This window comes from Mollisia scopiformis (assembly GCF_001500285.1).
Source record: "Mollisia scopiformis unplaced genomic scaffold LY89scaffold_2, whole genome shotgun sequence".
In the NCBI taxonomy this organism is placed as follows: Eukaryota; Fungi; Ascomycota; class Leotiomycetes; order Helotiales; family Mollisiaceae; genus Mollisia; species Mollisia scopiformis.
This window is the reverse complement of record NW_017263582.1, coordinates 1,007,248-1,035,010: the sequence shown is the minus strand read 5'-3', so window position 1 is coordinate 1,035,010 and position 27,763 is coordinate 1,007,248. Positions and strand designations below refer to the sequence as shown.

Here is a 27,763-nt window from a genome sequence, read left to right as displayed (position 1 = left end):
CATCCAAATTGCGCCACGTCTTGAAGCATCAACCATTCATGACATACTGCCAGCACAACATACTTGTGGCTTCCATGATTGGCGTCGGATTGGCGTCCCCGCGAACAGTCGAGATTTTGGAGCCTCATGCTGAGGGTGTGCACGATGCACCTGTCGTGATGTGAGAGGTTGGTTGTACGGTCAAGCAGGAATTTGGAAGAACGACACACGCAGGATTATTGGACTCTGCCGGTGTGTGGTTCAGTAGTAAGTATTTGTCTCCCGTCTTATCACACGTGTGTCTACTGCCTACTAATCCGAACGCGATCGTATTGCGACCGTGGACAGCAATCTGTCAAATGCTCACTCGGACCGTTGATCTGAACGTCATCATGAGGGTGTACTTCGTACAGTAGAAGCACATCTCGAGATCTGCAGAATCCTTCGACTCCCGCCGTCTTCTGGCAGCAAGCTTTCATCTCATCATGATGTAAGGCAAGATCCAATCGTATCGCTTCTGGTAGGGCAGAAGTGGCCGAAGGTTTTCTATTTTGTGGCTTAGATATGCACGACTGTGCGGCTGACTGGCGTTCGTGGGAGGTGCCACTGGAAGCGCTTGCGGCGAAGCCTGCTAAGAGCTGCAGAAACGGGCTCTAGTATCTGAAGGGCTTACTGAGGGAATCGCGCACTCTCCATTTCCGTTCGTTGAGTAGTTCATATTGTATTTGCGAACTCCCGCTTGTCGGATCTACAGTGTAGGTTGGTACGCGACACATGGCCGTCGCAGCTGTACCTCTTTCGGAGCAAGTTCTTGAATGGCTGCAAGTGCGCATTTCGAGACCCCAAAATAATCCTTCTGCATTAGTTCCCATAGTCTGGGATCTCAGCAGGTTCTGCAGAGATATCAGCATGCGTCTTAATATATGGCTGCGGTCTCGATTGTGGTTCAGCTTAGAATGGATGTCTTTTTGAAGCCTTTTCATCATGTATTGTGCCACCGACTACTCCACCGAAGACCTATTCTCTTCTCTCGATGAGGAAGTTAGAGTCTCGACCCACTTTGATATTGGCTCCCCTGAAAGGGGGCAGTATGTGCAATCTCAATACAAGATGCCGTACCCGCCGCCACAAGAATCTCGAAGGATATCGATACCAAGGAAGCCGGTGCCGATTTACGCCAGAATTCCAAGCCTCAACGACTCAGAGATCTCAATGGAAGTTACCAAGAGCTTAGAGTTCGAGAAGACGGAAGTTGAAGTCAAGAAGAAGCGAGGCTGGCGGTTCTATGGCACATTTGCATGTTTGGCAATTCTCAATTTGATCTGTGCTGTTGACGCAACAATCTTGGCCGTTGCACTGCCGGTATGATAAGTACTCTTTCCATTTGAGATCCGCTAATTTGTGTAAGACTATTGCAACGAGCCTGAAAGGTACCACGGCAATCCAAGCCTTTTGGTGCGGCACATCATTTCTTCTCTGCTCAACAGTGTTTCAACCAACTTGGGCTTCATTCTCGCACATCATCGGCAGAAAGTCAGTACTACTCACCGCACTGGTCTTGTTCTTCGTTGGAACTATCATCGCATCCGTTGCAAGGAATGTTGGAGAATTGCTAGTTGGGAGGAGTGTGCAAGGTGTAGGTGGTGGCGGTCTCGTTGGCTTGACATATGTCATCCTGGCAGACCTTGTTACACTGAGAGAGCGAGGGAAATGGATGTCGGTGATCAGCTTGCAATGGGCGATAGGAAGTGTGCTTGGACCAGTCATCGGAGGGACGTTCGCAGAGAAGACGACGTGGCGATGGATTTTCTGGATCAACATCCCATTTTGTGTCATTGCCGCCATTGGCATCCCCTTCTGTCTGCGCCTGCAGAAGAGAGATGGATCTGTCTGGGCACGACTGAAGACGTTTGATTTCTTCGGATCTTTTGTCTTCATTGCTGCAACTACAAGCTTCCTCATTCCACTTACTTGGGTATGTTTCCACGTCTCTATCCAACCTTCTTATGCTGACTTTATCTGAAGGGTGGGGTTATGTATGACTGGAATTCATGGAGAACACTTGTACCACTCATACTTGGCGTTCTAGGCATCCTCGGCTTCGTCGTATACTCTACATACATCTCTCCAGAACCACTCATCCGTCGAAGTCTTTTCAATACACCGACAGCCATCACAGCATATGCCGGGACGTTGTTTCACGGAATCATTGTTTGGAGTCTGTTGTACTATATGCCAGTCTACTTTGAGGTCGCAAAGAACTACAGCCCAGTCAAGTCCGGGATTGCAATCTTCCCTTTTACCTTCACAGTTGCGCCGGCTGCGGTTGTTGTGGGCATCATAATTGCCAAGACAGGAAGATATAGGCCATCAGTTGTGAGTCCATCACATTCTCAGAGTGATGTAAGCTAACTTCTTCCAGTGGATTGGTTGGTTCCTCACAACATTTGGCTTAGGCCTCCTGATCTATCTCAAACAATCAACAAACGTCCCATCATGGATCTTCCTCTCCCTCGTGTCTGGGACTGGAACCGGCATCCTATTCTCGGCTCAAGGCTTCGCCGCACAAGTTTCCTCCTCGAATGCCGATTTGCCGTTTGCCGGTGCAATGTATTCCTTTTTCAGAGCATTTGGTCAAACCTTAGGTGTTGCCATTTCTGGAGTCATCTTCCAGAACACTTTCAAGAACAAAATCCTGAACACCGCCTACTCGTCGTTCGCAGACGAATGGTCACGTGATGCAAGCTCCCTTGTCCAAGTCGTCAAGGCTTGGAGCACGGAGGGTGAGCAGGGTGTCATGAGAGAAGTCGTTGTTCAAGCATACGTTGAGAGTCTACAGATGGTGTGGATTATCATGTGCGCCATTGCTGGATTGATGCTTATTGCTAGTCTCGTGTTCATAAAAGAGATCAGTTTGGAGAGGGAGTTGGAGACCGAGCAGGGGTTTAGGTATGACGTGAAGAATAGTTCCAGTGATGAGGAGCAAAGCTCTTGAAAGGTCATGGGCCTGAGTTGTTTGTTTGGTTAAGCGTGCATAGCGATGGATGGGCTTACGAGGAATGATTGTATGTTTGTATAAAAGATCACAAGGATGGTCATTATGTTCACGGAAAGAGGAGCCAGGAGGCTACTTCTGCAGCGAGTACATGTTGTATATTATATATGTATACATATGCTCAGGATATGCACATATTTGGTAACGCATGTATATCACTTTGATTTCATAGAGGAGATGACTGAAGTACACAATTGTTGACGGACTTAGATCTTGATGCAAAATCTGTCTATGCACGCTCCTCAGATTGAATTGAAATCTTCATATTCATAGCAAACAAACATATCATAAGAGGGTTACATTATAGCATAAAGCGATGTGACTACAGAGTCTGATCCACTAGAATGCCCTGCAAAGTCTTGTTAGCAGTATTATGACACCTACTTCAACCTGATACCCGAGTGGCAGAGCGAGATGAGAACCACGTTACACTCCGCACCATAGTAAATATTGGTACTTCGTAAACATATCATCATGTACAAGATGGTTTCGCTGCCACTTCAAGGACTGCACAATTTGCGCAATTTGCGCGGCCTGCGCTGACCGCGCAAATTATCCCACGTACCCCGCCCCCTATTATCTCGCTTAACGCTTCCTTTGGCCACAAACGCAGCAACTCTATACTACAAGATATTTTCAGGCACATATGGACTGGAAGTATGCAATATTCATCCAACATTGAATTTTGGTATAGGGAGAGTCTCGAGTAGAAGAAAATCGAAAGTTGCACTTGGAAATGTTGTGCGCTAGGAACCCGAGAGGCTTAGTAGACCAACCCTTTCTTGCGCTCGAAGCGTCCCAATTCACATCTTCGTCTTTCTTGGCGCACTAGTAATCTCATGCTATCGTGGCGCAAATCATAGTATATAGATACAGGAAACGAGGCTTTTCTATCCACCATCTTCCTTCCTGAACATCCATCTCCTCCACACCAATATCAACTTTGGCACATTCGCATCAAGACATTACCAGTCCCACTCCTCCATACACCAGAACAGACAACCAAAGCGACATCAAGCATCATGTGTACGTATCCTTCCTGCGCCCATGAGCGCATGTTGCAATTGACATTGCTAACATGATGCAATAGCTGTTACCTCTGTCACCCTCCAAGTCTGCGCAGCCGAAGAAGCCAGTGCAAAGCGCGCGTGCCAAGAACTTTCTGCACGTAGCGATCTCGCCATCTCGAAGCTCGACGCTGAGATCGCAACCCTTCGGTTGAAAAATGAAGCAGAGCCGTGTCCTGACCGCGCAGAAGACATCAAGAGCCTTAAGCGCAACATTCGTCGACTGGTCCGACACTTTGAGTCGGCCGAGACTTTTCTCAAGAGAATTTACGACAACGCTCGTGAGCTGCGAACAAATATGGTCAGTAACCTTACCCTGTTTCACAACATGTTAATTAACACTTCGTAGGAACATGGCTTCTTGATCGACTGGCATATGTGGTCTGAGCAAGAGCGAGTAAAGAGATTCGAGGCTGGTGAGATGAACTACGAGGTTCTGCGAAAGCCGTGCAATATCAAGATCTTGAGTGTGGGCTACAGCAACCGTTCCAACGACAGATGTTTCCCGCCAGAGGACCCGCCAGAGGAGGTCGTCTTGTGTATCGCCGAGGAGATCATTGCTGGACAGTACAAAAAACCCTCTGAGGGTGACTTGTGGAAGGACTGGGTTGCCACTGTTAAGGCATAGCTTGATAACTTGTGGCTTTGAGAAATAATTCTTCTACTTGCTTTTTTTTTTTGGCGCAGCTGGACTAGAAGACTGCGGGGATTGTTTGTGGTTTTGGAGACATCATAAGGTTTGCTGGGGTGGAGTATTTGCTTTCGTGAAAGGGACTATGCAAGCACTCAGCTTAAGACATCACCAAGACCTAGTATTGCGCTGGCGGACAGCGGTGCAATGCGAGAAGCTTTTTCTTGTAATAAATCGCATCATGACTTTCGATCAACGTGCAAACATAGTGAAAATTTCAGTTGTGACTGGGGAGACCTTTCATGCTCTACAGATTAATCTCACAGTCAATCCTTTGCTCCACAAGGAAAGTGACTGTTCTGACAAGTCATTCCAACTTCTGAGGATCGATCTGTTTTCAGTCTTCATGCTTTTGGGTGACTCTGTACTTCAACTCCAAGCAATTAACACTAAATACTCTTGTGATCATTCCATTCTCCACTTTGCGTTTCTCTGTGACTCCTTCCGCATTGGGTTGTAGAACAGCACACTAATCACGTGGCAGCAGCTGGTCACCACCAGCACACTTGAGTATAATAGAGCGCAACTCTTTCCATGGAATTTTACTAAGAAACTTTCCGAAATCTTTTTATCCACTTCTTTCTTCCCCAGAGCAACTTCGACACTCAAAGCCCTCTATCCATACCTTCATTAAAGGTGTTCTTGCTTGACCCCGAGCACATCTTTCTTCAATCACGCAAATATTTCGCAGATTTGCTATCAGATGCGCTTTTCAGTTCCTCTCGATCCCTGAATTGCCATTGCGCAGACTTCATTGTAACGCGATTATGTGTGAGTATGACAATAGAGAATACCTTGACATACTAACTATTCAGTAGCATCTCCCACTCTTTCCGAGCTGGAACATGAGCGCCAACGCATCGAGAACTTGATTAAAGATCCTCAACACCCCCTTCGCCAACGTCGCGATAGAGTGCAGCCTCTTCTTGCCGCTCTTCGTATTGCGCGGGAGGAGAGCAACCGTGCCAACGAGGAGCTTCGGCAAACTCTCGGAAGCAACTATAGTGCTAAGGAGCAAGCCAAAATTGGAAGTCAATCCTTGGCTCAGGCCGTTTCAACATCCGATAGGGATCAGTTGGAGCATCAAATTGATGATCATCGTGGTATGGCTGCTATGAGTGGACTTGTACGAAGACTTCAGGATGTTAAGGATCAGATTGCCAGATACCAGTCAAACATGCGCACATGTGCACGACCAAATGACCATGAGGGAGGGGAGAGCTTTTGAAGGGCGACGTCAGTATACACGGCCTGGGATGACAGGATTCTATTGGGCCTGTGCTTGGAAAGCGTCGGAGCAGTGCAAATAGCCTTATTTCACAGCGGACGAGTGTTGAGAGTCTCAATAATTTGGCAAGCGCTCCGGCAGAACAAGATAAAAAGTAATACATGACATAGCTAGAGTATGCGTATTTTATTGTGTTATGTGCCCATTTTATGTGCTCCTGCTATCATCACTCTCCCCTCGTTCTTGAATCTTTTCAACTCTAGGATTTGATTCTTCAAGTTCAAGAAGGGCTCATTCCGTGAATTTGAATACTTCAGCCTCAGCTCTACAACGCGTTACCTTAACCATTCGACTTCTAGTCTGTCGAAGTCACTCCTCCAGCGTAGCTCTACAGCTTCGACTCTTTGCTTGCTGAGCGACCAACCTGAAGGCGAACTCGGCGGATAATCCAGAGAGAGAAGGCGGCTCTGAGCGTCAAGACAGTATAGAAGCAATCGCTTCACCACTATCACTCCTCTACCATCATCAACTACTCAAGAACACACAAACATATGTAAGCCTTCGCTTAAGTCAAGTGGACGGAAACTTATTAACCTTCCAAATAGCACTCAAGGCCTTCCACATTGCTTACAATGAGCTTAAACAAGGTCAAAACGCCCTTAAATGCCTTGCAGCCGCATCACTATATGCCACAATCACCGTGATGAAAGCCTTTTTGTTATAGCGCACAGGACTGTATTTTTACAAAATAAATAATACGAGTAATAAGACTTGATACCCTGTAATTACGGGGGGCGATTTTATTGTCTTTCTTCCCTCTAGATAGGATTGGAATTCCTTACCTCGTGAGCAGTGGCAATGGCAACAGCGCACTGCATCATCAATCTGCACCGACATTCCATTATCCAACGACAATCCAATCTTCCACAACTGCCGTCCCATTCTGTAGCTTTGCAAGTTGATCCGTGGTGCAAGTTGTAGTTGCCATGTAGGTATAGCAGATGTTTGGTGGATTATCAGGCATCGTGTTCTTGATGTGAAAGCCTGAAGAAGGCCCAGTAGTGGAGTAATTGTTGTGGTCAGCGATAGAGATACCACCTGTTGCAATGTCTGTGTGGAACATGGCTCGAGTGAAGACACGGTAGGCTGTTTCGGGTTGGTAGTAAGCCACTACAGGGTAATTAGTGGTATTTCTTTGAGATATATTATGTCTAGTAGTGAGCAAAGTAAAATCTGCTTTGCTTTGGCCTAGCTGGAAACTCATTGATTGCAGTGGACTTACCTTCATGAGCAGCATCGAAGACTCGGGAGAAAGATAAGTTGCCATGTTGACGGACAACCCCACCATAATAAGTGTCGTTCGTGGTGATATTGACGTAACCTGCTTCTTGGAATCCGGAGGACAGTGTTGAATTGAGGGCAAGACTAGTTCGCTCACCACTTATCCCTGCATACGCTGAGTTGAGTTCCGCAGTACTGTGTCTTTGATGCACTTACAATTACAGATGTAGTCTCGGTCTCCATACATGAGAGTGACTTGTACCCCGCGATCTAGCAGGTCGCCAAGAGTTTCCGGAAATCTTCCTCTGACAATGTCACCAGATGCCATCACAGCTAAAGATCGTCAGCGTCTCCATATCCAATCTGAGGTCTTCATGAGAACAAGGATTCTCTGGCTGCAGCTCCATGGCTGTTCCCAGCCACGATCCTTCATCTCTCGGCTCGAAGCGAGAAGAAGGAACACCTTAGCACATCTTATATAATCCATAAGACCGCAACTATCAGTCTTATGCTTCACGTAAGATTAAGTCGGACACAATATGATATCGCGATATGCAACAGAATTAACAATTGAATTAATGGTTGAAAAAGAAAAGTGGGTTGAGGTACCGTTGTAGACGACCATGTTTTGATATGTGAAGTTGAGAGGAACGCCAAGCGCTGCTTGCACCCAATGTTGATTGAGGTATCCCAGCTCATATTTTGTCGGCTCAGAGTCCGGGGTCGTGTGACCAATGTCGAATGAATCGTGCTGATTGGTTTTAGTAAAGTTTAGTGAAACAGGAAGGTGACTGACGCCAGAAATCAGATAGACGTATTCGACATAGAGAGCGCAATACCCATACGCCGCTACACATAAGCTATTGACACTGGTGACATTTCCTAAATTCTCTGGATCGTAAAAAGCAGCTTGATCCCGGCACTCTTGAAACAGGTTTTCGCACATCGTGACATTGGCTTTGGCGCTCAAATATTCCACTTCGGAAATAGCTTGAAACCCGTAAGTATTGTTGTATGCCATATCTGGATATGAGCCTGCTAGAATTGTAAAGTCGACTTGTCCATTGATGATGCCGACCGTATCAACTTTGATTAGGAATGCATCCTCCAGAGTACCAGCGGTTATGCGGTCATTTTGATCTTCAATGAATCCAGCAAGAGCTGTGACCCAATGGCCTCCATATGAGGCACCCCATATACCGAGGCCCTTATCATTACAACTCTCATAAAAGGGAAATCTATCATACTATCAGCGACTATATTGAACGAAAAGTCCAACTCACCCATTCAGCCACGCCTGCAGAAATTCCCAAACCGCTGATGCTGCGATAGTACTCGTCGTGGCCGTCGTACTTGAATTGAGTGATGGGAATGTACCGACAAACAATGTATCGTTTTGCATCGGTACCCCAGAAATCGAGAAATCGGCAACAACTGGCAACAGAGACGTAGACAGTGCATCCAATGTTCCATTGGCTAGTCTGTCGTACGAGAAGCCTACTTGTACAGGTTGGTCAATATAGAGCATGTCGACTTCGTTGTTCCAAGACCAAGGGTTGAACTCGGTGCTGTTCGAGTCCGCCAAGACATTGCATGGACCGTTCTCGCTCACAACAGATGCTACTGATGAAGCACCTGGACCTCCATTCAGCCAAATAGCAAGAGGGGTATCGGTTGATCGATTGCGAGCTTCGAAGAACCAGAAGAAAGTATTGATGGGGTAGTCTCGAGATGCATCGGCAGGAAGATGAACATAACCACTCCAACCACGAACACCAGGGGTTGTCTCGCAGATGAAGGTCTAATAACGGTCAATTGCAGTCAATTTATGAACAAGAGAGGCTCACCTCTTTGTACGATATGGTTGCATTCTCGTAGTTGCTAGATTTGATGGTTGTGATACCTTCAGGGACCGGTGGAAAGTACTGTGCCGTGACCACACTCGAAAGAAAGACAATAGCCAAGACGACGTGAGACAAGGAGAACATGTTTCTATGCGAAAAAGGGTGTAGATCAAGTGTGCAAAATTGTAAAGACTGAAATGCAGATGGAGTAAGGAAAGTAGAAAAAAGAACATACTTCCATTGCAATATATATATGGCAGCAACTTCCAACTATGGAATAGCATGAGACGCATATTCGACAGCAATAGGAGGCAACCTGTCGCATTCGATTTAGAGCGAGGTGAATGGCCGTCTAAACCATGATGATGGACAGTCTTCGAATCTGAGCTCGGGATGAAATTATCATTGCAGCCAATGAGAGAAGGGCCGGTACGGGGTCGGTACGAGCTCCGCCGATAGGAGTTTGCAAGATGCATACTTTACCTAGATAATTTCATAATCCGATAGAAACGTCTACTCAGGCGATACTCTTAAGTGACGTACGCACCATGGAGCTGTGAGACAAGGTGCTCATGATTTGAGATTATAGATGATTCTACTGGTCGTCTGAATGGATTGGAGTTCTAAGTAGTGTAGACTAGACTAGTCTGAGAAATGTGTCATCCGCCGAGGTCGGTCCACCAACCGTGACTCAGGAAGTATCCACGGACTGTCTCACTTTGGCTAGAGTGATCATTATTTTAAATAAGCAAATCCTGGTCAAAACAATATTTGCCCGGCTGGCACAATTGGTTAGCGCGTGGGCCTTTTAAAGACGTTAATTGTATCTTCATGGTGCAGTTATTCTGCTTATGAGAGCCCAAGGTTGAGAGTTCGAGCCTCTCGTCGGGCGGCGCGAAATTGCTTATTTGATTCTTCTTTTTATTTTTTATTTTTTTTTATTTTTCTTATAATTTTTATGCTTCTTGAAATTCGATTTTCATTCCATGAGATTGAGTACCAATACTTGATTCTACTTGATTGAAGAATGCCTAGGTAGGGAACCCTTGCTTTTCGATTTATATGGTTAAATTTTGAGTAGTAATTATAAGATGTAGCATTATCACATTTGTGGTTTTTGTCGAGTCCTTCTTTCGAAGCCAGTGCCGAGCCTTTAACGAGAGTAGTTCGCTAGGTGGAAGTGCGGGCATGTACTGGATAAAGGCCCAATTTCTCCTGGGCGCACGGTTGGCCAGGACTCTTGAAGAACTACCAAACCCTCAAGACCAACTCTCCAAACTAGTGACGCCTATGGTGTTTTGTCTCTTATGCCTCCATTTCCCTTCACTGAGCCTTCCTGCTACTTCGGAGTCAGGTTACAAAGGTTTCTAAATTTCCCTCGTAATTGTGTCACAGTTCAAGAGGAATGGATTTCGCTTAAGTTCTAAGGTGAAGTGATATCTATCCGACTTTCCCCTGCTACAGTATTTGCCGCACCTCGCGACCAAGTAAAATTCTCAGGGTCGGGAGAATGGACCAAAGACGAGCCATAGACAACCCGTCTTATTCTTAAATTCTCAGACCAACACTCTTCTCATGGAACCATGGGCCCTCTAGGAGTTGCACCTTCCGATGCATCGTACGACATTCGACTTGGCCTCTAACACAAACTACAAAGTGCTGGGCGAGCTTGGGATCCTTTTCGGTAAGCAATGTCCCCTTGTTTGAGAACTTTGGAATTTTGAAACTTGATATGTATGCTTACAAGAGCAATTTTCTCAATGTCCAACGAATCATGTACATTTTCCTGTAAGCAGGGAGGAGAGGAAAAGGACTTGAGCCTCAAGACTATGCGGCTTAATTTTCCCCTTTTTGTATAAGAAGAAATGACTTCGCAACCGAACGAGACTCATCACAGACCGTCACTCGATCTAGCCTCTCTCTCGATCATATTGTAATTTTACATTTCATGTCTGAGGGCCCGAAGCGGGAGGTCTGATTGCTCCTTCGCGTGTCGTAATTCGTACATAGGCAGTTCCTATTCTGGCAAAGCAACACCACCAGCTTTCAACTTACTCCAATCCTTCTCAAAACCGCTTTCAATATCAGGTATCGGTCCCATAGGAGTAATAGCCTTAGGGTTGATGTCTGCATGGCTCTTGGTATACTAACACTTGGTCAGTCAATCTATTGTAAACGTGAAATATCCTTACATTTTCTTTGATATGGCGGAAGTCGGTAGTCTCCTTGAAACCAGGAATATTCCAGTACAGATTCTTCATCCATTCATTCAGTCGTGGGTAGTCATGTCGAATAGTTCCGAGATTGCATTTGAAGTGTTGGACATAAACGGTATCGAATCTGATCAGTGTTGGGTAGAGCCTGATGTCGACTTCCGTCAACTCAGAGCCTAGCACGTATGGTCCACCATTCTTTGACAGCATCTCTTCTAGTCGGTTCAACGCTCGAAACACTGGTATAACATTCTTGTCGTATGTTGCCTGATCCGGAGCGAAACCAGCTTTGTAAACTCCTGTATTCAGATCCGCCTGCATCCATTGTCCAATCTCGTCTATTTCTTTTCGTAGCTTTTCGGGATAGAAGTCTCGGTTCCTATACTCTTCTGGCAATATAGTATTGAACCCAGTGTTGAAGTTTCGCAGTATTTCCAGACTCTCGTTATTGACCAACTGGGTTTTCTGCTTGTCCCATAATACTGGCACACTGTATCTGCCCTCGTAGTCCTTCTTCTCCTTAAAATATACTTCATGCAGATACTCGCTTCCAAATAGCTTGTCGGAAGTCGAGCCTTCGTATGGATCATCCGCAGTCGGAAATTTCCATCCTGGCCAGCCTTTGTCGTCGCCTTTCGGATATGGCTTCACAATAGATATGTCGATAATGTCTGTCAGGCCTTTCAGGTGTCGGATGAGGTTTGCTCGATGTGCGAAGGGACAAAATAATCCTGTTGCACAAGTCAGCGGATGTTTGAAGTATCTGGTATGTTTCGCAGACCGATGTACAAATGATATCTTCCGTCTTGAGGTGGAAATTGTCCGTCTGGTTCAATCAGGCCATGCCAGGCTCCATCATTGAAAGTTGATGTAGAAGACATGCTGAAGTGCGATTGGACCTGCCTGATTCGATTGTTGGTTTGTGAAGAGGTTGACCGTTGTGTAGGTAGTTGACATTTGTTCATGATTTCTCTCCCCACATCCCTCGGCCTCTGGTGGCATGGATCATGGTGTTATGGAAAAGCCTTGTCAGCAAGGCTGACCTAAGCTACAATAGGAGCAGCCTTTCCGGGAATCCCGGCTTCTCCTTGCATCGAGAAAGTCGAAATGCGCAGTGCTATTCGTCCACTGCCCGAGCTGAAAGTTACTTCTCCTCGCTACATTCCTGCGTCTCATAACATCAACTTTTACGATATAGAAAAGACACTGTCGGCTTATTTGGATGTGTGAATGTCACACAATGTCACACAGGTCTAGGCACCGGTCAAGATGACATTCATGCAGTGAGCCATGTTACGACCAAAAGTACCTCGGTGACGGCTCGGGCCTATGGGACCCTCTTCGCACTTCATTTATCTGTTCGATCAAGCTATAAAGATCCCCCGATGCATGCAAGGCATGCAGGCCACGAGTAGAAATCGACCGAGCCTTATCTATTCAGGCACAGCGGGGTATAGAACAATCGAAGTCGGAAGACGCCCTAAATATAAATCCGGGTTTACTGGTGCGGACTGAGCGAACCTGAACAAGCGCGATCCATCCTCCGAAATGACCAGTCAGACTTGACAATTCAATCATGCCACTTGCGGGCGCCTCAAAAGCGTTTTCCAACGATTGGGGTGGCGGGGTCGCACGGGAACCGCGGCGCAGCTTTGACGCCGTCGTACTAGAACAGGACCCCGAAAAGCATAAGCATGCCCTTTTTCAAGGAGGCCTCGTCTTTCTTTCATCTTATCTTTGCTACTGTTAGCTTGATCTGACGAAACCATTCTGTCTTTCATTATGAGTAAATCAAAAACATCAAGCGACAGGAAGCCCATTGCGGCTACCCTGGACGAAATATCGAAATGCTTTGGACAGTTCTTTGCAGTCGAAGCTACGATTCGTGGCATGTTGAATGGAAGCATTTCACTTCCAGTGAATGTAGTCTTGAATAGAGAGACTGTAATCAGCGCAGAGAACTTCTTGGAGAAGGTTCGTAGAGCAAGATCAGAAATCTTCAACAAATTAGGTATGTCACTTAGTTATGGTGCTCAAACAATGTTGACTTGAAAACAGTTCAACTCGGAGATGCGCAACTTGACTCCCTTGGTAACGTTGAGAAGAAGGCAGTTGGCTCAGTTCCATTCAACAAGCAAGTCAATATAATCTCAGCCATGAGAAACGACTGTGAAAGGCGGCAGAAGGAGGCAACCACAAGGGCAGACAGGAAATCGTTTACTTTGACACAAGTGGTGAGTGCTGAGATCAACTTGAAATCGGTGTATCGATTAACATCATTGTAGAATGACTTCATTGAACACATGAAACTTGTTGCCAAGATGGTGAAGACCAGTGGACCGACACTCAAGGAAACCTACGATATCCTCAACGCTTCCGCATACGAAGTCTCGGAGATGAGGAAGGAGGAAGAGAAACTGTCGATAATGAGCGGAGCGAAAGTTGGAACTGATATGGAGCCAGGATTGCAAGGTCGGACGCCAGACAGATATACTGTTCCGACTTCGAAGGTAACTTCTTCCAGCTTGTTCGGATTTGAGACAGATTTTCTAATTCGACTTTCAGGTCTCCGATGACTACGATTCATGCAATAGCTCAGAATTTGGAGAAATCAATTATTCAGAACTCAACATGACGACCACGTAGCCCATGGGGAAAGAGTCGATTAGACGCTACACAAGGGCGTTTGATACAGTGTATACGAGTTTCCTTCAGGATGATGGATTGTTAGATTTTGGCGGGGTCAAGGATACCATTTGATATTTGGCAATGTTAATGCTTTATTTCCTATTCTCACTTCACATGGAATTAGACCATCAAGCACTTGTTTTAAGACATCCATTACTCGGGGTTGAAAGAAAGAAAATCACATTTCTCGCATCTACTTTTCTTCTTTTCCTTCTAGACTTCCATTCAGGTACCCCAAGCCCCCCTGCAATCTACCCGTCCGTGCCGCTCAGCAAGCGCTGCACATAAACGCCACCCCACCATCTCGGCGAATATTTTCATTCGCCCACCTGAAAAGAATTCCCCATTGCAAGAAAGAAATCTAGAATGCCGGGAACACCAATATATGTGCCTCCCGCATGCAGCATCCACCAACCAGTTCGCTTTTGCTGATGCGAGGCTGCGCCACTACAGACGCAACACGGGATGATGGGAAGCGAATGCGGGAGAGAGCACAACGGCCTGGAAACGACAACGACGAGCGAGTCGGCCACAAGCTTAAAGCTTTGAATAACCAACGAGTAATGGCTTCGGAGATGAAGCACTCTCTGCGAGAGAGCGACCACCAGTGTTTTCCTGTATCTGTTGTGAAAGACAAATAGCACGAATTCAGGTTTATGGAGACAACTCTATTGCAGATGCTTCCAAAGTTCTACCAAAGATCTCAATTGTTGGCCCGAAAAGACGTCCACTAGATTGTTGTCTATCTCAGAAAAGGAGAAAGCAGCGCAACTCCTGCCAGAAAGCAGAGTAAACAATAAGAGCTTTTAGTATAATGTCCCAGTTCCATAGCCACGATACCACCATCACAGTTCCCATCCAAATCTCCGCTTCCAGTTCTCATCCCTCCAAAGCTACGGCCATTTGGCTTGTGGTCGAAGCATGACATGGAACGAAAGACTTAGAAAGCATTCTGTGAGTAGATAGTCCTGCCGGCACTCTCGCGGGCTTGAGTGTAAGGACGATAGGTCATAGGGAAATTGAGCGAAGCATTGTTGATCTGCCTAGCAACCTCCTCGATCATCTCCTGGGATGGCGGGATACGATCGCGATGAACTTCCGCGAAGGCTCTCTGAAGACGATATCTAGCTATTGGGTCTGCCAAGTGTGCGTAGTTCATGTCTCCACTTTCGAATCTGAGGACGTATTCCTTGGGAGTCCAGAAGTATTGGCCATTCTTGGTCTGCTCCAACTGGGAGGGTTGTCAGAATGTGCGCTCTGAGGGTGAGTGTGCAGGGGGTCTGTACCCTGAGCTCGATGGCTTGCCTAAGAAATAAGACCTTGTCTTTCAGAGGTTGGAATGTACGTTCTGGACCTAAGTCTGGGCAGTACGGATCTTGGTCCAACGCGTGTTGTCGGCGCAGATGACGTTCATTGGCTTCTACTCTGACCAACTCCTGCTTGAACTGTCGGTATTGTGTCTTGAGAGTAGGTAAAGGGCTGCGGGCTGATATGAATATCAATACTTGTCTAAGATTGGGGTATGAACGTCATATCTTACACAAGTAATCGACTTCGGGATTCCTTGGTGTACCAGTGAAATGCCCATTTTCGATAGGATTGATTGTATTCATTTCGGGCAGACGTTGTACAGGAAGTTATTGAAGAGTGCGTTGAGTTTATTGATTGATTGAGATTCACTGAGCTTGAAGGGGAAAAGAAATTCAAAAGACAGAGAGGTGGGAGATTTTCTCAATTTGAGCAACTTCCTTTGGCATATATTTCGGCTATAGATTGAATGAATCTTCTACCCGATCAAAAAGAGTGACCCATGCCAAGCCAATCTAAAAAGAAAAGATTTTGAAGCAAGATGATTCTGAGGAAAGCTAGGATGCTCTCGCGATCCGAAAAGCTCATGCATAATCAGACCGCTGTAAAAAGTCATAGTCCCTTCATTCGAGAAACTGTAAGAAGGTAGAGACTTCTGCCACTGATTGTCATACTGCTGCTTCAACGATATTTGATTAAGTCTAGTCACTTTGCGTTCTTTCGATATCAGTTGAATTTTGGTCTACTAGAGGCTCGCGAATGCAAGAAAGAGAACCCCAAGTCATCAACCAAGGATAGAAAAATAGGACTACCTCCATTCAAATGTCCGCCTTCCTTTGCATTTTCTCATTATCGTGCTGACCGATGTCCAGAACAGCAGCGAAGAGACCAGAAAGAGGTCCATTTGTGACCATAGTATTGAGAATGAATAGCGGATGTGATGAAGACGCATCAGCCATTTCAATACGCAGCAAGCGAAATTAATGCGTCATAAATGAACGTGATAAGAACGCCAGAACTCCACCAATCGTCAGACCAGTTTTGATGGCTGAGATGTCACGATTCAACACCAAGTGCAAGCCATGTATCCGTCTAGAAGATCGAATTGACGATGTTGCCTCCAATCGTAGCACCAGCACCAAAGATAGCAGCGTTACCCAACTTCTTGCCAAACTTCTTGCCCATTTCCGCGCCCTTGCCTGGCTTGCCGTCTACAGGTTGCTCCGCGATTTGCATTGGTGGTACAGCGCTGTTGTAAGGATTGCTTGGGCCTGGTGGTGGGGGACCTTGTGCCTGTGCTTGTTGATATTGACCTGGGTATCCTCCTCCCCATTGAGCATTCTGCTTGTCAGCTCCATATGCACCGTACGCGTTGGGGTTTGGTGTCGGTGCTTGTTGTTTGATTTGGACGTAGTTCGTAGGGAAAAGGCCTTGCTTGCCAGTAGTCAAGTTCTTGCCATAGCACCATTCATTATTCATGTATTCATAGATGACGAGTGTTTCATTGACTCCGAACGAGCAGTCCTCTGGGGCGCCTTCGTAAGGGTATAAACTGGTGGCACGACCAATCTCTGGTCTCTCGGGTTGCTGGGTAGGTGCACGTCCTGGAAGAGCTGGGGGAGCAGCCGTGGAGGAAGAGTATGAAGGAGGCTCTTGGCTGCTGTTGCTGTTGATTCTCATGTTGCTGATCGCAGCCGTGAGAGGGTTGGTTTCAGGCGTCGGGATTGGAGAAGGAGGAACCACATTTCTTCGTGCAGCGCTGTTGAGTGAGGTTTCGGCAGGCAGAGAATTGATAACAGTATCGTATGTTTCATCGCTAATCATCCCATTCTCAAGAAGGCTTTCGAGTTCCTAGGCGTGTTAGCTACGCCCTCCTCATCTGAAGACAGTTCCAACTTACATTCTTGATTGTACGCAGAGATTTGTTGTTGGCAATGATCTTTTGACGCTCATCGGCTGGAATAGAGGTAGACATGATTTTATTTTCCCAGTATGCGAACTCGATATTCGTGCAATCTGTGCAGTTCTGGTGGCGTTCACAACCGTGGACTTTCGAATACACCTTCTCTGCAGTCTCAGCTTCTTGTGCTTTTGTAAAGAAAGGAAAAATCTGCGATGGAAGGCGAATCCTCTTCGAGATGTTTGGCAGCTTCGGAAGCTTCTTCAGGAGTCGATTTCCAAAGGTCGAGAAGGAATGTGAGTCGGTTTGGGTTGGCGTCAGGGCAGTTGGGGTGGATTGTGAGCGGTAATGTGATTCAGAGAACCCACGAAGATCGGGGCTACTATTTGATGGGGGGATTCGAGAGGCTTCAGCACCAGAGACTGTGCAGGAGCGATGATTTCGTACAGGGCTGCCTGTGTAGATTTGTGTTTGTCGTTGTCGTTGGTATCTGGGAGGAAGGGGAGAGCCTGTCGCAAATGTGGCTGTGCCAGAAAAAACCCTTGGCGTGAACTGCGAAGATCCAGCGCGAGGGGTAGACGACGACTTTCGAACAAATGTCACTGCTTGGTCGCGCAGCGTCGAATCCAGGAGTTCTTCAAGAAGTTCGTAGGGATCTGCTTCAAGATCGATGGCATCGACTCTCCTTGGAGCAATTGGCTTTTCAACAACTGGCTCAGGACTTGTTGTGAACCCATAGGCGGGGTGGGGCGTATCGATCTTGTCAATACCCTCTTCAAAGCTGTAAATGGAGGACGACTGGGACACAACAACAGAGGAGCGACGTATATCAGTATATTGATCGCCGAACTTGATTCCAAGTCCGCCTGAATTTCTTACTGTTCGCGTTGCTGACATTGTGGCTGTTTGTTCTGGAAAGAGGTATTCCAGAAACTTGGGACCTTCAGAAGTGATAGGCGATGTGCGGGCATCTTTATATTCACGTTCAATAATGCTTTGGTGATTAAAGCTGAAGTCATCATGGGTAATGAAGTTGAAAGTTCATCTCAAATGTCTCCCAAGGGGTGGGTTATACCCAGAAATACCTTGGACAGACCCCTCAATTATCTTGAGAAATATTACATGATTCATTCTAGAGATAGTTTCAGCAAAGTATATTTGTTTTCCTTTATATCTACGTCCTATTTCTTAGTCTGTTTGTTGGTGTGCGTAACATAGCCTTCCCAACCCAGGTCAGATATTTGGGCCTACTACAAAAAGTGCTTTCTGGCCTTTCAAGGAATGGCATGTCCTATCGTCCGTTGGAAACGATCTATTGTTTACCTGTCTGTAAGTGGTTCATGTGCAGACTCTTGAATCTGGAAAATCGTCTGTTTGCTACGGTCATCTTGATCAAAGAAAGATGGTACCATAAACATTGGGATATGAAAACAATATTACGAACCAAGTCTCATCAATGAACTAAAACTTAAAGAGATAGGATGATTTAAAATGACCCAGATTTCCTTTTAGTCTCGAAGAGTCTTCTTATCCAGAGAATTTTGATTTAACATGACCCTAACCTACTACAATCTGTACCTTATATACCTGTTCTGGTGGTATTTTTCTGGGCATGTTTTACAGGGTTTCAGTCAGCGTTCTAGTAGCAAGGTTATGGATCGAGAGTAGGGGCGTATATGAATAACAAATAGTTTTTTTCTGGGCAGATCATGTGTAGCGGATGCAGCTATCATTGCCACAGCACAGCATTCTTGCGATCACCTTTGGCATATTCTAGAGCCACATAAGAGTAGTAACATTGGGACCCTAACTCATCTCTAGGACATTTAATAGCTCAGTCTCAAAGCCTCCTTCACAAATTACAATGCTCGGTTAGAAAACATGGCAAACATAGTGATACAAGAATGACTCCTCAACGAATCCTGTGAAACAACATTCCTTCATAAGTGACTTGCCTCAACCACATCCAGAACCTCAATGACCATATCAACTACAATAAAGATCCCACGCACCGATCACCCCTTTCCTCACAGCCGAGACCGAGGCGATCCGAATCTAGGAGGCTGCACGTGACGTAACGATCCTTCGTGCCGTTCATAGCCGAGGCAAGACCAAGGATGCCAAAGAGAAACGACCCAGCCATAAATCTCTACGTCGAGTCGTGACTTCCTGTGAGAAGCGTGCATTTCGTTCTCCAGACCTCACTCCTCTTTTTGACATCAATTGATGACCATGTCGGCGATCAATCGAGGTGTTCGAACTGCTAGCAGAAATCTACGAGTGCCCTTCCTCCAATCGCGAGCTCTTCGTGCCCCTCTTATTACGTGCAGACCGAACTTCGCAGCTTCACAACGCACTTCATCCTTCAAACAATTCTCCACAATGTCACCCTTACAATCTAGTGCCCCGCCACCACCTCAAGCCCGCGAATATGATCCAGAAATTAAAGACATCGCAAGCTATGTTCACAATACGCCAATCGATTCCGACCTGGCTGTAAGTTTGTCAAAGTTCGGCTTAGACCCCACTTACTAAATGCTTCAAAAGTTCGACACAGCTCGATTCGTCTTCCTCGATACATTAGGCTGCGGCCTCGAAGGTCTACGGTTTAAAGAATGCACGAAGCTGCTTGGCCCAATTGTTGAGGGAACTGTGGTTCCCAATGGCACTAAGGTTCCAGGCACCCCATTTCAACTTGATCCTGTCAATGGAGCTTTCAACATTGGTGCTATGATCAGATGGCTGGATTACAATGACTGCTGGCTTGCTGCGGAATGGGGACACCCTTCAGACAATTTGGGAGCTATCTTAGCCGTCGCAGACTGGATCTCACGAACGAATCGAGCTGGCGGAAATCTGGGCAATGGAAAAGTCATAACCGTCAAAGAGGTTCTAGAGGCTATGATCAAGGCACACGAGATCCAAGGATGCTTAGCACTTCTGAACTCCTTTAACAAGGTCGGACTTGACCATGTTGTTCTTGTCAAGGTTGCTTCTGCTGCCGTTGTCTCGAGAATGTTGGGCTTGTCCGAGAAGCAGACGGCCGATGCCGTCTCGCAAGCTTGGGTTGATGGCCAGAGTTTGAGGACCTACAGACACTCTCCCAACACTATGTCAAGGAAATCGTGGGCTGCTGGTGATGCTTGCCAACGTGCAGTGAACCTTGTTTTGAAGGTCATGAAGGGCGAGCCTGGGGTCCCAACCGTCCTGTCCGCCCCAGTCTGGGGTTTCTACGACGTCCTGTTCAAGGGCAAGAAGTTCGAGTTCCAGAGACCATATGGTAGCTATGTCATGGAGAACGTGCTGTTCAAAGTCTCATACCCAGGTACGCCCTCGATGCCCCACTATTACCCCTCTTCTCACATTTTATAGCCGAGTTTCACTCCCAAACCGCGATTGAAGCTGCGAAGAGAATCCATAAACAATTGGCAGACCAGGGGAAATCCGCCGCTGATATTAAGGACATTACTTGCCGAACTCACGAAGCTTGTATTCGCATTATCGACAAGCAGTTCAAGCCTATGGACAACTTTGCGGACCGTGACCATTGCATTCAGTACATGTGCTCAGTCATGCTTGTCTATGGCCGTCTCGAGGCTACTGATTATACCGACGGAGGTGAGGCAGCAACTTCGCCACTCGTTGAGTCGCTGCGCCAAAAGATCAAGTGCGTTGAAGATCCCCAATTCACCAAGGACTACCATGACGAGAACATGCGAACCATCCCTAATGCCTTAACCGTCACTCTGAACGATGGCACTGTCTTGGAAGAAATCGTTGTAGAGGCCCCGTTGGGACACAGATTACGAAGAGAAGAAGCGAAGCCAGAAATCCTGGCCAAATATAAGAGACACTTGGGCCCACACTACAGTGAACAAAAGGTGAAAGAGTTGGTTGACCTCGGAAACGATGGCAAAAAGCTAGAAAACATGGCTGTGGATGAATACGTTGACTTGTATGTCAGCAAAGACAGTAAGTTTGTTTAAAAACCCAACTGGAATCCCTATAGATGAGAATGAACAACACTTCCGAATCTTCGATTATCGAGCCTCACATCATGGACTGCGAGCGGAAAATACGGAAGTGCATAGGTGCAGGTCAGACGCTTCGATTTATCTTGGCAAGTGCCAACGCAAACTTGCTGCCTCTCATGTCCCGAAACGCAATTAGCAGAACTTTACATCTCTTTGCCCTTTCCTTTGCCCTCATCGTTATTATTCACGGCTAAAGTCTCCATAACACTGGCCAACATCTTATCCTCAGCTTTAGTGTGCACGATCTTCTGCTCTGATTGCAAGCCGCCTACGAGCGACAGCTTTGCTTTCTCAACAGCTTCCTGATCATCGGAGTCAGTTCTGCCTTTGCTAGTCGGATGCAAGGAGATGATAACTTACCTTGTCGCCGGGGTTGTTGTATGCCGAAGATAGTTGCACCAGTAAGTCGACCAAGGAGTTGGAGTGGGAAGTCACAGTACGTGCGACGTTTTCCTCCTTGCTTGAGCCCTTGCTGGATGAGCCTAAATCGTTTTCGGAAGCTAGCCAAAAGTATGAGTATGTAATTTCAATGGGAAAGGGTAGTTGCATGAGCCTCTTGAACGTACCCATTTTCTTTAAAGGATCTTTTTTACTCTTGCAATAGTGCGCCGTTATTTGTTGCCTGTGTTCCTGTTTGCTTTTGTGATTGGAAGTCGTCGCAAATAAAGGTGCGAACGATAGATGGACAGGATTAAAGACAATTGCTTTTTATGTTGTATGTTAGAGTGCTAGCGCCTCAAGGACCAGGCAGGATCCAATTTATGTGGAGCTCCGGCTCGGGCCGAGACAGGCTAGACAACGCAAGGCGACGAGGCTCTTTATTCAATTCGGAAACCTATTCACCTAACAAAATTTCGTGTTAAAGGCTTCGTCTGATGTTTGTGAGTTCGCTAGCGAACTTCGATTTCAGGTCTATATAATGGGGCGATCTGGCAACAGTTTCGATCTTCTTCCTTCGTCTACAACCTTTCGACAAGTACCGTCCCTCCAACTCGGCGTCAACTTTGTAACAAAGGTTGCTCAAGATGTGTAAGTATATTATCTATTGTTGATGCACGCTACACTTTCTATGATACTAATAAGTCTTTCAGCTACTAGTGCCTCCACCGCTTCCACCAAGGTTGAACTCAAAGGCCAACTCGAGATCGCCAAGAATGAGTACCAACAAGCTTGCGATACCAAGGCGGCCAACTACGACCGATGCCAGCAAGAGATGACTAGACGAATGACACCACTGGTTGCAGCACGAAACCAAGCTCTACCTCAACTCGTGGGAAATCAAAACGATACCTCTCGGCAAGTCTGGCAGGCTAGCGTACGAGATATTGCGGCTGAGTATGAACGTTGCCAACATGAGACGGCGAGACTTGCATTGGTAGAAGTCGAGGCTTGTGCTAAGGCAGCTCGTAAGGTCTTGGATCTTGAAGAGCAGATTGACAAGAAGGTATGATAGAGCAACAAACAAGTAGAATTATTCTAACAACATGTAGAACCAGGAGTTGAAGAATTGGCATGCTTGGTCCGACGAGGAGCTTATCACCAGATTCGAGTCTGGCGACATTGACTACTCGCACTTCATGACCAAATCTGGAGAGCATGCTAGGAATGTCGACAAGCTTGTGTCTGCTTACAAGACCACACAACGCGATCTCTTCGCCCCCACCAGAGACGTTGTTCGCCGTGTCGCCTATGAGGTCAACTTCCAAGTCTGCAAGACACCTCTGAACTCCATCCATTGGCCTCGATACCGTGCCGAAGCTGGTTCGAATTCTGATGTCACCCTTGCCGAGGAGACTGCACCGGCCAAATTCGACCCCCAAACAATACCTGGTACCAGTGTCGGTCCTGGAATGTTCATGAGCCGAAAGTTGGTCTCTGATAAGGACATCGAGTCAGACATGCGCACCCGCTTGTCCGACCCCAAGGAGTTCAATGTGGCTAGCTGGCTGCAGCCTACCCCTGAGTTGGCAATTGAGGCTACTATTATGCGCCCTTATGGTGCTTCTCGCCACCTCTAAGCGAGCTCAATCATCAGTGGCGCAATGGGACTTTTGTTTCACAAAAGTCACCTCCATGCGTTCGACATTCACATACGATCATTCTGGTCTTTTACAATAACAGCGTTGGTTTCCCTTGATATTCTGCGGGTGGACGGACTTTTCGGGCTGGCGTTAGTGCTGGGTGGGCGTTGATAGCTTAGATTTCTGAAAAGTCCGGCAATTTCATCATCTTTTTCCATTTCTGATTGTGTGACCAGTACAAAATGTCTCTCCTGGCTTCAAAGTCATATAGTCTCCATCTTACTTTCGGCTTGACGTAAAAATTGGCAAGGTCCCACAATCAAACTTTCAACCTCAGGCAAGAAGCTTACTCCTAATTGAAACCTTCTTCTTTTGAATCTCATCTTCAACTTTACCCACAACTTGAAACTCCCCATCTCTTCAGTCCATAACTTCCACTTCCTTGATTGGACTTCAGCTCTGACAAATAATTGAGAACGTCCAACCAACTACACTTCTAATCTCAGACAACAATATTATCTCTTCAGCAACGACTTCACACTTCCCACCTTCAATCGCAATCCTCCCTACCTTGAAAAGCCGCGAGCTTCACAGCCCACAATCACCTAGTTACCTTTGATTTTCTCGACTACAGACAAGTCCTCAATCATATTCAGGTTCTTCAACACCTCTTGTTCGAGCTTGCCAGCAGCTTTTCAAACTCATCTTCAAAATCTTCACTACACCAACGCAATGGGTAAGCACCGAAGCTGATCATTTTCGCAAGACGTTGCTGACACTTTGAGCAGCCATTGAAGAGATTGATCACCTCCAGAAGGAGTTGAATGATCTGGCGAAGAAGTTGAACGAGACTATCAAAGTTGTCGAGCTACTGAGAGCTCAGCGAAAGGAGGTTTACGAAAAGCTTGGAAATGCTGCTGCGACAGTCCAAGAGGCTACCAGGATTAATAGGGCCACTGAGAAGAAGCTCGCACGCGCCCAAAAGTCGCTCACACAGGCTGAAGGAGAAGCCAAGGTGGCGAATGAGAGATTTGTCAAGGAGGAGGATGCCATCGAGAAGCTTCGCGCAGAGGAAAATCGCCTAAAGAATAAGACGGAGGATGAGGTTCGCCATGAGAAGGTGCACAAGAAGATGCTTGAGATCAAGGCGAAGGTGGAGTATTTGGTTAGATCCCCACATTTCCCATCCCTGTCTCTTTGCATACTAACTCTGAGAAGAAGAATCAAGATCGTATGAACTGGGCATCTTGGCCACCCGAAGAGCTCGTCAGACGTTGGGAGAACGGCGACATTTATTATGAGCCCTTCACCAAGGAACATAATGTTCTGAAGCTGAGCTCTGCATACCAACAAATGGGCCTTCCCAGTATCCCGAGCGACCTTGAGCTCACTGCAATTTCGTCTATCTTGCACAACGAAAAGGGCTCCACTCCCTGGAAGTGCAAGTTCTGGAATCCTGAGTGTGCTGCATTTCCTGACCCATCACAAATATCTATCAATACCGATGGTAGCAGCAGCAGCGAGTCGATTGTGGGCAAGACAACCGGAGCTCAATCTCCATCACCAATGCCGATCAAGTCCGAAGTCAACCAATCCGACTCCATCGGCCCGAATCCACAAATTCCAATGAAGACCGAGGACAACGACACTGTCTTAGGCAAGAGAAATCGAGAGACTTCGGCATCGAGCACTGCTACCGCTTCATCGAGTTCCTCGGGTCAGCTTGCTGTCGAAGCAAACGTGGGAGTCGACAACTCTGTCAAGAGCGAAGTCGGAGAAGAGCGCGCAGCCAAGAAGGTCAAGATGGACAATCCTATTTCGACTGCTCCTCTTGCCCCTCGTCTCGAGACCAGCACAGATGACCCCGAAGAGAGATCAGCACAGGGAGAGCGTCTGGAACTTTCGACGGATGCTGCAAATGATTCGGCTCTTCCTGATTGGTGCTCTGGCTTCACCAAACAGAATATGGAGAAGATCTGAGTTCCCAATCTGGAACCTCAATCTGACCTGGACGAGAAGCGAGCCGTAGCTATGCTAGACTTGGTCTTCGACGACTTGATTTGACGCTTGGGACATCTATGCGAAGGAAGATCGATGGAGGAGCTTTTTTTGTCCTTTAATAACATATGAACTGGGGGTACAAACAAACATATTTAGGGATTGACAGCGGGAGAACAATCTGTTAAGGACGGGGTGGGTGGACATTTACGTGGCTGGAGGGACCAACTGACGCTGGGCAGCTGCATAGGACTAAGGAGCGTTACACTGGAACATGCTACAGCTTCATCTACACGGAAAAGGCAGGTAACATCGAACAGTCACTTAGTACATACATCAAAACAATTCTCATTTCCTTGCCCTGACTTTCACAAATTGATGTGCATTGAGGACTTGAGTGCCTGCGGCGGAAGGTGCTTTGGCCTCAACTCACGTATCACCTGTCCATGCCTCTTTCCTTCGTAGCTTTCGGTGTCTTACGATCCTACTTTAATAGTCTCGAAGCATCATCTCATCAACAATTCAAGTGTCATCAGCATAGATATCCATCGTCCGAAATTCGAGGTTCCATCTAATTCTGAAAGATCCAGCAACTCCAACAGGGCATTCCTCTCTCGGACTCAACTCGGAAAAAGGGCTACGATTAGGTGTCCGTACGCCACCTCAATCGTCAATCGCCTCAAGAAGAGTGCCTTCGATCAATTCTCAAAGCTTCCGCAAATCCTCCCTCGCTAAAGCCCCTGACACAAGACTCGAGCTATCAGAGTCTTGAAGCACGGATAACAGCCATTGATTACATCTTCACTAGTTGTACTCTACTTATTTTTTTACCTTGTCAACTCCGGTTAGTATCTCCCTTGAAGACTCTGAAGATGGTTGCTAAAAGGATCGAGCATGGTATTAGGTCTTTCGCCATTTGATTGGTTGAGAAGGACCTCGGCGAAAGGAAGAGCAGGGGTTCGCGACTTCGCGTCTACAGACATTTTGTTGCAGAAGATTATCTTTTGTCTCTCAACACCATTCGAGGTCGCTCTTAACATACACCAAGGTTCGACGAAACAACGCCGCAATGAATCAAAACTCCGCGTTACCGAACGAGGAACCCTCTTCGAATTCAAGCGACGCCCCTACACTTCAAATCTCTGCAGAGCTATACAAGTCACTGCTGAGTTCGGCCGAGCAGCTCAAACACATCGTCGCAGAAAATGCTTCCATGGCACGCGAACTTCGCAGAATCCAACAAAACAAACCGAGTTTTCCTCTATTCTCCGCCTTCCCGACCGAAATTCGCCTCCAAATTTGGAGATCTGCATTCAGGACACCACGCATACATATCATGAGGAAGGACCATATCAGTCGCAGTCAAATCAACTCGATCATGTACGCGTGCAAAGAATCCCAGGAGCTGGGCCTCAGTCTTCGGATGCCGTTCTATTATGTCCACCATCCTGAAACATTACGTCCCATCTGTGGAGTGCAATATTTCCATTCTGACATCGATACACTATGGGTTGATACGACTGATCGGCTTCCCAAAAATGTCATCCTCTATGATGGGCACGATGTTAGACAGCCGATGTTGCTCGATAAAGAGTATCCAGAATGGACCTTGAGTCTCGGTTCACTAGCCATGGACGCAGGTAATTGGGTAGATCCATTTATCATGGATGACGATGAAGATGATTATGATGATGATGAAGGCAGGCTCTACCTCTGCTCATTTGAATTAATACGAATGTTAAATAACAATCGAGAACTAATTCTGGTTGTTGGCGGACCCGGTCTGCCCTGCGCGTCTGATATCGTTTTCACAGAGCCAAGGGGGACTCCATTTCTGCTGGCACCATCGTTGGCGAACAATGAAAGTCTCCTAGGAAACGGCCGTGACGAGTCAATATCGCCCAACGCTACATGGGAGAGTGCAGCTCGGCAAGCTGAATACATTCTGAGACAGGCGAAGAAGCTACTTATGGAGAAGATGAAGAAAAAGATTGAAGGTCGATATCCCTCTGTCTCGCTTAAGTACCAAATCTGACGATGTTTGTAGATCATAAAAAGGTGACCAAGAATGAAAGGCGCCTGTGTGATGGAGTGATTCCCAGAGTTAGATTTGTTGAAACTGTCGATTCTTACCGTCAGTGGATTTGCAACTCAGTCTAAATATGGCAGATTCAACAAGACCTTGGCCACTCGTTCTCCAAATTCAACCAAAGCATAGGAGACACTTGCAGCTCCACCAATATTATCACCACTTCCCACAATGTCACTAGCTTCGGCAATCCCGAATTCTGGGATAGGCTACTTTGGCACTTGCTTCTGTTCTGCAATCTTCGCAATAATCAGTAGCTATCCTCGCCGTGGAAGCCACCAGCAAGTGCATTGCTTCTCACTTCATCCCAGCGTAAACGACAATGACCAGTCTCCACAATTTGTCCACCTCTCGCACTACGGCCTCA

At 46.6% G+C, this 27,763-nt stretch overlaps 12 protein-coding genes and 1 non-coding gene across 13 annotated transcripts; 9 read left to right on the top strand and 4 right to left on the bottom strand.

Annotated features, from left to right (window-relative positions):
• Positions 1 to 1,191: 1,191 nt before the first annotated feature.
• Positions 1,192 to 2,974, top strand: LY89DRAFT_574034 (MFS general substrate transporter; the record flags this gene model as incomplete). The annotated part of the gene is made up of 4 exons (XM_018208717.1): positions 1,192 to 1,341; positions 1,388 to 1,954; positions 2,005 to 2,355; positions 2,402 to 2,974. The coding sequence occupies 4 exons, from the start codon at positions 1,192 to 1,194 to the stop codon at positions 2,972 to 2,974; spliced, it is 1,641 nt and encodes a 546-aa protein (XP_018077673.1).
• A 1,082-nt stretch (positions 2,975 to 4,056) lies between these two features.
• LY89DRAFT_713807 (uncharacterized protein) lies at positions 4,057 to 4,729 on the top strand (the record flags this gene model as incomplete). Its single annotated transcript, XM_018218078.1, has 3 exons — positions 4,057 to 4,060; positions 4,125 to 4,402; positions 4,451 to 4,729. 3 exons carry the CDS (start codon positions 4,057 to 4,059, stop codon positions 4,727 to 4,729), a joined length of 561 nt encoding a protein of 186 aa, XP_018077672.1.
• A 610-nt stretch (positions 4,730 to 5,339) lies between these two features.
• On the top strand, positions 5,340 to 6,162 carry LY89DRAFT_680083 (uncharacterized protein). The gene is made up of 2 exons (XM_018214008.1): positions 5,340 to 5,563; positions 5,611 to 6,162. Exons 1-2 carry the CDS (start codon positions 5,560 to 5,562, stop codon positions 6,018 to 6,020), a joined length of 414 nt encoding a protein of 137 aa, XP_018077671.1. The 5' UTR covers positions 5,340 to 5,559; the 3' UTR covers positions 6,021 to 6,162.
• Positions 6,163 to 6,921: 759 nt separating this feature from the next.
• On the bottom strand, positions 6,922 to 9,289 carry LY89DRAFT_573541 (alpha/beta-hydrolase; the record flags this gene model as incomplete). The annotated part of the gene is made up of 7 exons (XM_018208690.1): positions 6,922 to 7,190; positions 7,303 to 7,467; positions 7,518 to 7,634; positions 7,911 to 8,052; positions 8,098 to 8,539; positions 8,585 to 9,102; positions 9,149 to 9,289. The coding sequence occupies 7 exons, from the start codon at positions 9,287 to 9,289 to the stop codon at positions 6,922 to 6,924; spliced, it is 1,794 nt and encodes a 597-aa protein (XP_018077670.1).
• A 629-nt stretch (positions 9,290 to 9,918) lies between these two features.
• On the top strand, positions 9,919 to 10,037 carry LY89DRAFT_t8. Its single transcript has one exon. It is a non-coding gene; the product is annotated as a tRNA-Lys (tRNA).
• A 1,125-nt stretch (positions 10,038 to 11,162) lies between these two features.
• LY89DRAFT_693490 (glutathione S-transferase-like protein) lies at positions 11,163 to 12,239 on the bottom strand (the record flags this gene model as incomplete). The annotated part of the gene is made up of 3 exons (XM_018216639.1): positions 11,163 to 11,291; positions 11,338 to 12,089; positions 12,140 to 12,239. 3 exons carry the CDS (start codon positions 12,237 to 12,239, stop codon positions 11,163 to 11,165), a joined length of 981 nt encoding a protein of 326 aa, XP_018077669.1.
• A 545-nt stretch (positions 12,240 to 12,784) lies between these two features.
• Positions 12,785 to 14,237, top strand: LY89DRAFT_680081 (uncharacterized protein). The gene is made up of 4 exons (XM_018214007.1): positions 12,785 to 13,369; positions 13,417 to 13,592; positions 13,644 to 13,868; positions 13,924 to 14,237. The coding sequence occupies exons 1-4, from the start codon at positions 13,141 to 13,143 to the stop codon at positions 14,002 to 14,004; spliced, it is 711 nt and encodes a 236-aa protein (XP_018077668.1). The 5' UTR covers positions 12,785 to 13,140; the 3' UTR covers positions 14,005 to 14,237.
• A 749-nt stretch (positions 14,238 to 14,986) lies between these two features.
• Positions 14,987 to 15,659, bottom strand: LY89DRAFT_663764 (uncharacterized protein; the record flags this gene model as incomplete). Its single annotated transcript, XM_018212723.1, has 3 exons — positions 14,987 to 15,277; positions 15,333 to 15,532; positions 15,587 to 15,659. 3 exons carry the CDS (start codon positions 15,657 to 15,659, stop codon positions 14,987 to 14,989), a joined length of 564 nt encoding a protein of 187 aa, XP_018077667.1.
• Positions 15,660 to 16,446: 787 nt separating this feature from the next.
• Positions 16,447 to 18,151, bottom strand: LY89DRAFT_728071 (uncharacterized protein; the record flags this gene model as incomplete). The annotated part of the gene is made up of 2 exons (XM_018219228.1): positions 16,447 to 17,205; positions 17,255 to 18,151. 2 exons carry the CDS (start codon positions 18,149 to 18,151, stop codon positions 16,447 to 16,449), a joined length of 1,656 nt encoding a protein of 551 aa, XP_018077666.1.
• A 1,235-nt stretch (positions 18,152 to 19,386) lies between these two features.
• On the top strand, positions 19,387 to 21,295 carry LY89DRAFT_680079 (2-methylcitrate dehydratase). The gene is made up of 3 exons (XM_018214006.1): positions 19,387 to 19,750; positions 19,802 to 20,579; positions 20,627 to 21,295. Exons 1-3 carry the CDS (start codon positions 19,487 to 19,489, stop codon positions 21,238 to 21,240), a joined length of 1,656 nt encoding a protein of 551 aa, XP_018077665.1. The 5' UTR covers positions 19,387 to 19,486; the 3' UTR covers positions 21,241 to 21,295.
• A 791-nt stretch (positions 21,296 to 22,086) lies between these two features.
• Positions 22,087 to 23,439, top strand: LY89DRAFT_178610 (uncharacterized protein). The gene is made up of 3 exons (XM_018205597.1): positions 22,087 to 22,317; positions 22,380 to 22,732; positions 22,779 to 23,439. Exons 1-3 carry the CDS (start codon positions 22,314 to 22,316, stop codon positions 23,304 to 23,306), a joined length of 885 nt encoding a protein of 294 aa, XP_018077664.1. The 5' UTR covers positions 22,087 to 22,313; the 3' UTR covers positions 23,307 to 23,439.
• A 602-nt stretch (positions 23,440 to 24,041) lies between these two features.
• LY89DRAFT_713798 (uncharacterized protein) lies at positions 24,042 to 25,529 on the top strand (the record flags this gene model as incomplete). The annotated part of the gene is made up of 3 exons (XM_018218077.1): positions 24,042 to 24,045; positions 24,098 to 24,474; positions 24,531 to 25,529. 3 exons carry the CDS (start codon positions 24,042 to 24,044, stop codon positions 25,287 to 25,289), a joined length of 1,140 nt encoding a protein of 379 aa, XP_018077663.1. The 3' UTR covers positions 25,290 to 25,529.
• Positions 25,530 to 26,337: 808 nt separating this feature from the next.
• LY89DRAFT_680076 (uncharacterized protein) lies at positions 26,338 to 27,494 on the top strand. Its single transcript, XM_018214005.1, has 2 exons — positions 26,338 to 27,304; positions 27,355 to 27,494. The coding sequence occupies exons 1-2, from the start codon at positions 26,377 to 26,379 to the stop codon at positions 27,465 to 27,467; spliced, it is 1,041 nt and encodes a 346-aa protein (XP_018077662.1). The 5' UTR covers positions 26,338 to 26,376; the 3' UTR covers positions 27,468 to 27,494.
• The last annotated feature ends 269 nt before the right edge of the window (positions 27,495 to 27,763 follow it).

Coding starts and splice junctions, on each gene's coding strand:
- LY89DRAFT_178610 (XM_018205597.1), top strand. Junction 22,733..22,778: donor AAGAGCAGATTGACAAGAAG/GTATGATAGAGC, acceptor AACAACATGTAG/AACCAGGAGTTGAAGAATTG.
- LY89DRAFT_680081 (XM_018214007.1), top strand. CDS start 13,141: ATGAGTAAATCAAAAACATCAAGCGACAGGAAGCCCATTGCGGCTACC. Junction 13,370..13,416: donor AGAAATCTTCAACAAATTAG/GTATGTCACTTA, acceptor ACTTGAAAACAG/TTCAACTCGGAGATGCGCAA. Junction 13,593..13,643: donor CGTTTACTTTGACACAAGTG/GTGAGTGCTGAG, acceptor ACATCATTGTAG/AATGACTTCATTGAACACAT.
- LY89DRAFT_680076 (XM_018214005.1), top strand. CDS start 26,377: ATGAATCAAAACTCCGCGTTACCGAACGAGGAACCCTCTTCGAATTCA. Junction 27,305..27,354: donor GATGAAGAAAAAGATTGAAG/GTCGATATCCCT, acceptor CGATGTTTGTAG/ATCATAAAAAGGTGACCAAG.
- LY89DRAFT_680079 (XM_018214006.1), top strand. CDS start 19,487: ATGTCGGCGATCAATCGAGGTGTTCGAACTGCTAGCAGAAATCTACGA. Junction 19,751..19,801: donor CAATCGATTCCGACCTGGCT/GTAAGTTTGTCA, acceptor ATGCTTCAAAAG/TTCGACACAGCTCGATTCGT. Junction 20,580..20,626: donor GTTCAAAGTCTCATACCCAG/GTACGCCCTCGA, acceptor CACATTTTATAG/CCGAGTTTCACTCCCAAACC.